This window comes from Amphimedon queenslandica, unplaced genomic scaffold, assembly GCF_000090795.2.
Source record: "Amphimedon queenslandica unplaced genomic scaffold, v1.1 AMPQUscaffold_13385, whole genome shotgun sequence".
Classification (NCBI taxonomy): Eukaryota; Metazoa; Porifera; class Demospongiae; order Haplosclerida; family Niphatidae; genus Amphimedon; species Amphimedon queenslandica.
The window spans coordinates 69916-80594 of NW_003546379.1; the positions used below are offsets into that span (position 1 = coordinate 69916).

General features: G+C 32.6%; 1 protein-coding gene and 1 long non-coding RNA gene across 2 annotated transcripts; both read right to left on the reverse strand.

Annotated features, from left to right (window-relative positions):
* Positions 1-42: 42 nt before the first annotated feature.
* Positions 43-9661, reverse strand: LOC100632833 (transcription initiation factor IIB-like). The gene is made up of 9 exons (XM_003386880.3): positions 9472-9661; positions 6464-6545; positions 6093-6200; positions 5633-5719; positions 5090-5219; positions 874-983; positions 728-822; positions 515-591; positions 43-291 (listed from the first exon to the last, which is right to left on the reverse strand). The coding sequence occupies exons 1-9, from the start codon at positions 9621-9623 to the stop codon at positions 158-160; spliced, it is 975 nt and encodes a 324-aa protein (XP_003386928.1). The 5' UTR covers positions 9624-9661; the 3' UTR covers positions 43-157.
* Positions 9662-9798: 137 nt separating this feature from the next.
* On the reverse strand, positions 9799-10084 carry LOC109582408 (uncharacterized). The gene is made up of 2 exons (XR_002185083.1): positions 9982-10084; positions 9799-9920 (listed from the first exon to the last, which is right to left on the reverse strand). It is a non-coding gene; the product is annotated as an uncharacterized LOC109582408 (long non-coding RNA).
* Between the last annotated feature and the right edge of the window lie 595 nt (positions 10085-10679).

The following is a 10679-nucleotide window of genomic DNA, read 5'->3' on the forward strand; positions in this document are numbered from 1 at the left end:
GGTGTGTCCCCAGCTCTAGCAACTCCTCCTACGTTTTTACCATTTTGAGTGTTTTTTTTACATTGATCAACATGAAAAATGAAAATTCAAACAAAATTTAATTGGTTAAATAGTAATTCATTTTATATACAACAGTATAACAGAGATTGCGACTGGGTCAGTGCTTGGGAAGCTCATCCAAAGGAGTGTCAAAGCTGAAATCAGTCGGAAAGAGTTTATGACGGGAAGGATACAGGAGCCTGTACGATTGACGTATTGTACTATCAGCAACACCAACAACATCACCAACCTCTACAAATATTAAAATAGAATTTAATTTGGCTATGGCCATTCACAAATTTACGAAAATAACTTTATTTGCCAATTTTTTCCAGTTTATTGTGCTGGAGTCATGCATGAATTTCATAGATTCATTTTCATGCATTTGCCAATTACGTGCTACACAGAATATGTCAACTTAACTCAGAAGGTGAATGCATTATAAGATATAAAATAAATGTAGACAATAACTAACCTTTCTGTGTCTTCTTGATGTCAGATGCTTGGGATGCCATGTATATAGAGGCAGCAGCAACAGACAGATAAACTCGTCTAAAATTAAATAAATACATGAAGTAATGTATTCACACTCCATATTAACACAGAAGTAATGTAATCAATGCTGGTGAAGTAATCAGTAAAGATAATAATCATGACATTTCCACTATGACTTAAACTTTAAACCTACCCTGGAGCAAGATCAAGCTCAACAGCTTTCTGTGCAATAAAGCTAGCTGCTTTCTGGACTGGTAATGGCAGACCAAGATTAGTGCAATACCTTGACTGTAATAATAATGATAATAAAATGAATTAGAATTATTTCTATTCACTAACCATAAAGTCAGTAGTTGATACAGTATTCATTGCTGGGTTTGCTGCTTGACGAATAAGTTTGAAGCATCTTCCTATTTCTTTCTTTGAATGACGTGATACAGCACATATTTCTGTGTGGAAATAAAAAAACCAATAAAAAGACAAGAAATAGTTACAATATGTAATGTATGACTTTTGGTTACATTAAATTTCAAAAATTACATTACTGAAGTTACAAAAAACTAAAGTAAGTCACCACAAAATTTGAGCAGTTGTCTTTGAAAATATAAAATTTTAAACACAAAAATTTAAGGTATTTTAAAGCACGTTATTGTCATGGTTTTAGGGCATACAACAAGATTAACAGTTTAAAACCCACAAAATCATCATAATGTCATCTTCTTAAATACCACAAATTGCCCTACCACATAATCAGGGTTTCCTACAAAGCATGCTAAGTGAGCTAAAGCATGCTTTATGAGCTGACAATTAGCCTAACAGCATATAGAGCAACTTTAACAATCTAAATTTGATTGAAATGAGCTCAAATTTGATATACATGTATTATCTTAGCCAATTCTGATAAAATTTTTCTACCAACTTTAAAAATTCATAAAAAATCTAAATTGGATCGGAATCGGCTCAAAGTTGATACACAACATAAGGACATGTATATGCATCAGAAACAATTGTAAAAATGAAAAATTCTCTCCTAGCCATTTTTGAAAAAATTTGGCCTTTAACCAAAGGCTATAACCTTTGGTCATTGGCACAATTTTTGAGCAACTTTAAAAATTCATAAAAAATCTAAATTTGATCAGAATCGGCTCAAAGTTGATACACAACATAAGGACATGTATATGCATCAGAAGCAATTGTAAAAATGAAAAATTCTCTCCTAGCCATTTTTGAAAAAATTTGGCCTTTGACCAAAATTGGTGCAATTTTTGAGCAACTTTAAAAATTCATAAAAATCTAAATTTGATCGGAATCAGCTCAAAGTTGATACACAACATAAAGACATGTATATGCATCAGAAACAATTGTAAAAATGAAAAATTCTCTCATAGCCATTTTTGCCAAAATTTGGCCTTTGCAATTTTTGAGCAACTTTAAAAATTCATAAAAAAATCCAAATTTAATCAGAATTAACTCAAAGTTGATACACAACATAAGGACATGTACATTTATCAGAAAGAAGTATAAAAATGGAGAATTCCCTCCTTGCAATTTTTGTTGAAATACCTTGTACAGCAACTCACTAACAAGAAGCTACTTGAGCACTATGCTAAAATCCACTTGAAAACCCTGATAACATAAGAACTTGCCAATCATAATAATTATTACCAATGATAACACTTTTTGTTGACTGCAGAATATCATATGCTAATTTCTTTATCTTGGGATAGCATTTAGTTAGTGAGCACATTTAAACACCATGACATTAGGCAAATTGAGCAATAATTCAATCTGTAGCTGTGCTGTGTGATAATGTGATTGTAGATGCCTATTGCACAATAAGTGCTAAACCAATGACAGTGGCAGGCATGCTACTACAAGTAGCATGCCTGCCCCAGTCATTGGTCTAGCAATTATTGTGCAATAGACATCAAAGTCTGGCCATCCAGAGTCATTACTCATTGGGTCTAAGTATACCAGACTACCAGGCTACCAGCAAGTTTTAATCTACCAACTGCATTCACTAGATTTATCTTCTTCCCAAATAAGTTTCCAGCAAATCTACAAAGTGATTAGAAGCTGTAAAGTCTCATTCAACCACTAGTCTATAGTAATAGTCTATTGATGGATTCTCTCCCAGTTCCTCTTCTGATCCAGTGTCTCCTGTATTTAATAGGTAACTTGTTTGATGATGATGATAAACCTATTCCTGGACTAGCATTACTACCTCGTTCTATTCGTATCAAACTCCTCCTCCTTCTACCAGCAGTAGATGTACATAAGTTGGAAGGTACATCAGTTACTGCTGATATATTAATAGATGAGATATGGGAGACACTCTACAAGGAGAGGACCTCTAAGCATTGTTGGTCACTGGATGAGTACAGTTCTTTGTTCTCATGGAAAGATTTATACTTCAGTTACATGCTTGCATTAGTCTTGCGTAGCCGCCGCCGTAGCACAACATGTGACCACTATGATAGGCCTTTATTCTATGAAGCTAATAAAGAATTATCCATATACTTTACACATGTTAAGGAATCAGTCTATATTGATTACAAGATAGCAATCTTTCATAATGTTGTTTGGTGGCAACACTTCAATCAAGTAACTACAAGAAAGCTCCGAAGTAAAGTGTTTACACAATTTAGTTGTTTGGATTCGCGTAATCGTTTCTTGGACTTAGCTGTCACAATGATTGACTTACATATTCCTCTCAAGATAGTTACTGATAGAACATACAATCACTGCTATGACTTGATATCAGTTAATCGTGATATTGCAGTTAAGTTACTAGCATCTGTTGAAGCAATCAATATACTTGATGATTATGCAAAGGAATTGTGTGAAATTATATTCATAGAGAATAAGTGTCGCATCAAATCATGCACATTTGTACATGTATGTCAATATGGACCTTTATTACTGAAATACCTTCAACACCAATGTGACCTGAAGATATTAGATGTGGGTCACCTAAATAGTAAGTATGCTGAAAAGTTTCAAGAAGTTGTAAAATGTCATACAAATTTAGAAGTGGTCTCAATTTGGTCTGAAGCTTATGATGACTTCATTGAAAGTTTATCAGAACTTATGTATCGACCATGTTTCCAGCAATTGAATGTTAAAGAAGGCTACTTATCTGAATCCGATGACTCTGTCTTCACATTTACAACTATAAATGCTGTCCATTCCTTACTGTCTGCATTCTTTCTCTCTCCTTATCCTGTGACATTTAGATTAGATATGAATATGAATCCTTATTGGGATTCTAATGATCTTATATTAAAAGTACCTCTAGCTATCAACACTGAACAACAATCAAAATCACTTGATATTTATGCATGGAATGATCCCTCTCTTATTCTCAAGTCACTTCCTCGGTACATTGTATTGAAATCATTGAAGATTAGGAGCAGTGATGCACTCTGTTTATTTTCTAAAGTGAAGTCAATCAAAGTAGATGAGATCACTATTGATACTGATATTTGCACTAACACTGATAGTTTAAGATCATTGCTCAGTATTGTGTCAGCAAATGATATGACTGTTTCTATTGAGTGCAACATAAGTCAGTCGCTCCTTGACATAATTTTTAATTCACTGTCACCATCTAAACCACCTTACCTTCAATTGATAGTAAAGTACAGTGGAGATGATCCTTCACTAATATTGTATGATACTTGGAAGAGATGTGGTGCCATCAAACTAAAGAAAGCTGTTATGATTAATTGGTGTAATGGTCAGGAAATAAAGAATCTTGAAGAGATGATGTGAAACACATACAGTGACATTATTTGTGAACTGTTTAATTTAAACACTTACCAAAATTAATATCTAACTGTTGTTACATGTAAATGGCACTGGGAGAAGATTTTACGTAAATACATGTACATGTAGATACGTTGTTTCTTCTGCTTTGATACATGTACATTAAATTGTTGTGTTTATTATTATTCACTAACACTGCATACACTTGTCCATCATTGTCAAATTATTAATAATTATTATTGATTTGATTGCTAAACATTATAGCTTGCAATTGTACATCAGGGCAAAATCAGTTCTTTAAAAGTATAGTTGGTACTTGTGAATTTATTTTTCAAAGGCAGTCTTCGTGAAGTTTGTCTTTAATGCAGTGTGTAAAATTTCATCAAAAAATTTTTTGTGAACCTATTAAAGGCATGCATTTATAAATTCTGTCCTATAATTAAAGCCACTAGTGTCTGACACTTATGAAATTGCCAAAATTTAACAGCCACTTTAGATAAGTTAATATTTATTTAATATCCAGGCAAATAAAAATAACAGCTATACAATCATTATGGTATAGTAAAATTATTTTGTATACTGTATAGCAGTTTTTTCGAGGATAATAATTTTTGCAAGTGACCTGTATCCGGAGGTTCACGAAATTAATTTTCACAAATTTCCAATACTCTGCCATCTTATACCGTATTAAACTGTTTTTCAAGGAATTTAATTTTGTGAATCTCAAAAAATTCACAAAATTTGTGAAATTGCTTTCCTAAAAACCCTGCTATACTATATAAATTACCTTTAAAAGATCTTGGTACGTCTTCTTGACGACACGCAATGTAAAGACAAGCAGCAGCAACTGCATCATTAGCTCTTCCCTTCAGAGTCTTCTCATCATTAACTTGCTTAAACAATGCATTACCTCTGTCCTATGAAAGAAATACTATAATAGTCAGTCTATTGATTCACAATAGTTGTTATACTTTTCTGGTTTGACACACAAATATCATACCAATAAGCCATTTTCTTACTATGCACAGCTACATGTATATGTAAGTTAGTAACATTTCAATATCTTTATTTTGTCATTGAAATTTCTGAGTGTGTGTGTGTGTGTAACATGTACAAGTATGTATGTACATAAGGCACATTAAGTGACACATCGAATTAATAATCCTCGCACAACATATACATGTACGTACATGTTAATAATATTTCTACCAAGATCGTTAATTCGTATTAATATCAAAGAACAACAATGTATATAGAGGACAAGTTTTAATTTAGAAAATAGTTAGAGCACACACACACACAAATACACTGATAGTAGCTTTAAACTTACAACAATGCTTCTAGGAAGATTAAGACGATCGGCCATATTGGCTATTTCCTTAAAGGCAGTCATTAAAGACTTGTCACCTGCTGATACCTAAAGAACACAAGCAAAGAAACTAATACACTGTAGCTTGAAGTGATATTAAAATTTGCAAATTCACCCAAAATTGCAATACAAAATGTCGTATAGCTTTAAATTTAACTACAAGACAAAGGAATGCTGTAAGGTATTACTAAATAGCAACAAAAGTGTCAGCATGAATATTCAAATTTAAAAAAATGGCGGGCATTAATTGGAAATCAGCAGCTGTTTCCTGAAGAAGCAACAACATGTACACGTACAGTACATGTGTAGATGTAAAAGCTACAAATTCATTTTGTTCTGCATTATGCTTAATGACAAGTGGTTGTAAAGTCACCAATATACTTGATAAAGTATAGAGAGTGTGTAAAAGGTGTAAACTCACTCCACTCTTTGAGAATTTAGGGAATGACTTCCCAGAATCATTAGTACCAGGTCGACCAGTCACTGGAGCAATGAAGGAAGACAACTCATGACCATCAAGCAATGGATTCTAATAATTTAATAATAAAATAATAATAATAGAATTACAGTATACTACTAATAATAATTATAATTAATAAAGTGCGGCACAAAATAAAGTGCACGTGATGTTATTTTTTAAAATCCACTCTTCCTTAACTCATAACTAGTCACAAGTAGATGTAGTTATCTACTTTCCTCTAATCTGTTTTCCTTCCCCCTCTCTCTTCCTCCCTCCCTCTCTTCCTCCCTCTCTCTCCCTCTCTCTCTCCCTTCCTCTCTCTCTCTTCTTACTTCAGCAGCACCAACACGTGATCTATCTGTTGCGTTTCTCTCATTACTGAATGTCCTCCATTCTGATCCAACATCAATAACTCTGCAAGAAATTAAAAAAATACCAACGTAAGGTAACAGAAATACATGTATTTATGTAAAGGAGTTTCTCACAAAAAATACTAAGTGAAATAAAAAGCATGCTTCATGAGCTGTAGTAGGAAGGGGCTGGCACAGCAAGACTACATGAGCTGACACTAAGTACATGTACATGTATTTTAAAATTAAAAAAAAATTACTAAAAAAATCCAACTTTGATTGGAATGCTCAAATTTCAACACAACACAAAAAGTACATGTATTGTATACTTACATTATGTAGGCATCGGAAATATATGTACGTGTAGGTTTCCCACAAAGCATGGTAAGTGAGCTAAACAGCATAATTCGTGAGGTGATAACAAGCATTATACATGTAGAAGTGTAGTACACGACTTTTTTAGGAACTTAAAAAATTCATAAAAAATCCAAATTTTACCGAAATCAGCTCAAATGTTCTACACAACATAAGAACATGTATATGTATCAGAAAAAATTATAAAAATGGAAATTTCTCTCCTATCAATTTTTGACAAATTTTGGCTAATGACACTGTACTATAATAGTACAGGGACTTTGGCCCGATTTCGGAGCACCTTTAAAAATTCTTTAAAAATCCAAATTTGATAGAAGTCAGCTCAAATTTTCTACACAACATAAAAACATGTATATGTATCAGAAAAAATTATTAAAACGAAAATTTCTCTCCTAGCCAATTTTTAAAAATTTTGGCCAATGATCCTGTACTATAGTACAGGGACTTTGGCCTGATTTCGGAGCACCTTTAAAAATTCATAAAAAATCCAAATTTGATAGAAATCAGCTCAAATGTTCTACACAACACAAGAACATGTATATGTATCCGAAAAAATATAAAAATAAAAATTTCTCTCCCATCAATTTTAAACAAATTTTGGCGACCCTGTACTATGTATAGTACAAAGATTTTGGCCAGATTTTGGAGCAACTTTTAAAAATAGTATAAAATCCAATTTTGATCGGAATTAGCTCAAATTTTCTACACAGCATAAGAACAAGTATGTGTTGTAGGCATCATATTAAATTGATTTTTGCAAATTTTATTTTAAGCAAATGAGGAAGGAATCCGTCTGTAAAATTTGTAACCTTCAAAAACCCATGTACCATACTCGCCCCAATTAACACACCCTCCTAATTATTGCACCTCTACATGGCTTCCACAATAAAAACTTTCTATTGAGTGCACCTCCAGGCCAAGATAATTATTTTTTAAGAGGTGCATTGTAATTAGAAAGTCCCATTGGTTACAGGTGTACTGAGTACTTTGCTAAGCACCTCTCTAAACAAGCACCTCCTGGAGCATTTCTTAATTGTTCCTATCTAAGCAATGCACCACCTGAAATATGTAATAATTATTTATCAAGAGATGTGTTAATTGGGGCGAGTATTATAGTACGGTATATGGTATTAATAATGCAATACTTCAGATGCTATTGCTAGTGTTCAAGTATAATGATGACGTGACATTAACAATACAAGCTGATAAATTAACAAAAAGATGTTTACGTCTTTACTCCTCATTACCAAAGGTATGTCTTATAATTTTATTAGTCATAACAAATCACACAGCAATACTACAATGAATACAATACCCCATGTATAATAGATGTATTCCAATACATTTACATGTACATGTATTCCAATACAGAAATACACAATACAATAATAATTATGACACAGTGCATTGTAATATAGTGTGTGGGTGTATCAACATCACCAGTTATTCCATTAGAGTATAGATAGCAATTTCGAAGGAGTAAACTTCAAACAAATTGCTAAAATGAATAGTGGGATGTAATTTGGCGCATTACTGGGCATGTGCCATTGAACGTGTCACATAAATAATCGTTTGGTCAATGGCTTTTTTCTGAAATTGACAAAATTTCCCTCTTCAAAATTATTAGCCATACGGTACTAATTTAAACCTCATGCATGGTAGAGCTCATTCTTTAAGAGAAAAGAGGTCATGGATCTTCATTTAAGGATAACGTTTAAAAGGAAGCAATCAATTTGGATAATACTATATAGCTTGAAATTTTCGTGGGTCAATATTTTCGTGGTTTGCTCCTAGTGGGGCAATTCGTGGTTTAAATTTCAAAATTTACATTCCACGAAAATTTCAAGCTATACAATATTACTGTTGACTTTGTTTCCTGTAATCCAACTACTTTATTAGTCTGATTAAATCTGCTATACTCACATATACATGTACATATATTTACATGAGATATATCTACATGACAATCATCAGGATACCAACCCATACATGTAGCTCCATTGCTCTTACATGATTATGAACATAACTAGCTCTACATGTACATGTACATGTAGGTCCATTGTTGGATCCCATTGGTAGTTTGGTAGTTGGTACACCAACACATATACCATTAAGCACAGTAAAGATGCTGTACATCTACAACCAATAACTTTACTGAATACACAATACTGTACAATAATAATAATAACACAATCACAACTGTTTGATAAACAATTATTACTAAAGGAATGGAAATAATTAATAGCTCCTCTATTATTAAAATTTTAAAAATAACAAATACCATACTACTCAGTTAAGACACTGTTTACTATATAAAAGTACACAGGACTATTATCACTATTATCATGAGTTTAAGGGTACACATTCCTTTCCCTTTGCAGGCCATTAATGGGAAGAAGCATTAGCTCTAAACAAACAAGTAAACACACTAAATGTAACAAGCTCACAGTGTGTCAATATGAAAAGCATAAACTATTAATGGAGCTAGTGTGGGCCCAGCTACTGACAGTCAATAGTACTATCTCTGAACTTATAAGAGTACAAAGTACACAAGTAAGAGTATTCTTGATATTTAACGACTCATAACTTGATGATAATAAAACTACTTTACTCACCTGTCTCCTACGACTAAGCCACATTCAGGACAGACCATATCCCCGGCGTGATAGTCTTCTATAAGATGAGCGTCGGGATGGTCATTACACCTTAAATTAAAGACACTACCGCCACCAGAGCGAGATTTCATTGAAGACGTTCCTTCAGCCATCTTTGAGTTAATTATTAATTAATTTAATTGAGTAACGCCCATCAATAACATCTCGTGAATAATTAATAAGATTAAAAATGACAATAAATCAAAAATTAATTCTTGATTTCATGAAAGCTCATTTATTACCTGAAAGTAGAGCATGAATGCAAATTTAGTTCACTCGATATACTAACCTGAGTATCAGGTGATCTTTCAAACCTATACTTCCTCAATATACTCACTAAACATGCTTTAGCCTCCATTAGTGCAAACCTCATACCAATACAACTCCTTGGTCCCCAACATTTGTTCAATCTACAATACAATACATTTGTTGATAATAAAACATTTGATGCTACATACATGCTGAGTTTACTTTATAAATTAAAATTAATTGTTTTGAGGTACATATAAGGTGACAAAGAACAGAACAACTTGTGTTTGTCCTTATAAAATATTCCTTGCAAGTTGCTACCACTAATAAAAATTATTGCATTAACTAAATTATGTTATATTGTCCGTATTCTTAAACCTACCCTGGATCAAAATTACGCTCAACAGCTTTCTGTGCAATGAAGCTACTGGTAATGGAAGACCAAGATCGGCGGAATACAACATGTCCCTTGACTGTAATAATAATATTAAAATTATTTCTATTCACTAACCATAAAGTCAGTAGTTGATACAGTATTCATTGCTGGGTTTGCTGCTTGACGAATAAGTTTGAAGCATCTTCCTATTTCTTTCTTTGAATGACGTGATACAGCACATAATAACTCTGTGTAAAAATAAAAATACCAATAAAAAGAAAAAATATAAATACATAGTTGCAATGCATACTGTACAAATTTTGGTTATTAATTAAAACAAAGAATATTAAGCACGAAATAAAATATAGTAACAACACCTAAAACATTAAAAATAATGAACTGAGTTGTATATGTAACCATGCACAATATATAATATGGATTATGGAGTTGTGTGTGCATTGAATGCATTGTAAGCTGTTATCGAGTTATTGGTTATCCTACCAGTATGTGTCATTTATATCTGGCATTACGTGTTTATTCATAA

Bases quoted from the DNA above. Each gene is read 5' to 3' on its own strand.
- LOC100632833 (XM_003386880.3), bottom strand. From the start codon at position 9,623: ATGGCTGAAGGAACGTCTTCAATGAAATCTCGCTCTGGTGGCGGTAGT. The intron at 5,220-5,632 runs GTAAGTTTAAAG...TTTCTTTCATAG, and splicing joins ATCTTCCTAGAAGCATTGTT to GACAGAGGTAATGCATTGTT. The intron at 292-514 runs GTTAGTTATTGT...TAATATTTGTAG, and splicing joins CATCAAGAAGACACAGAAAG to AGGTTGGTGATGTTGTTGGT.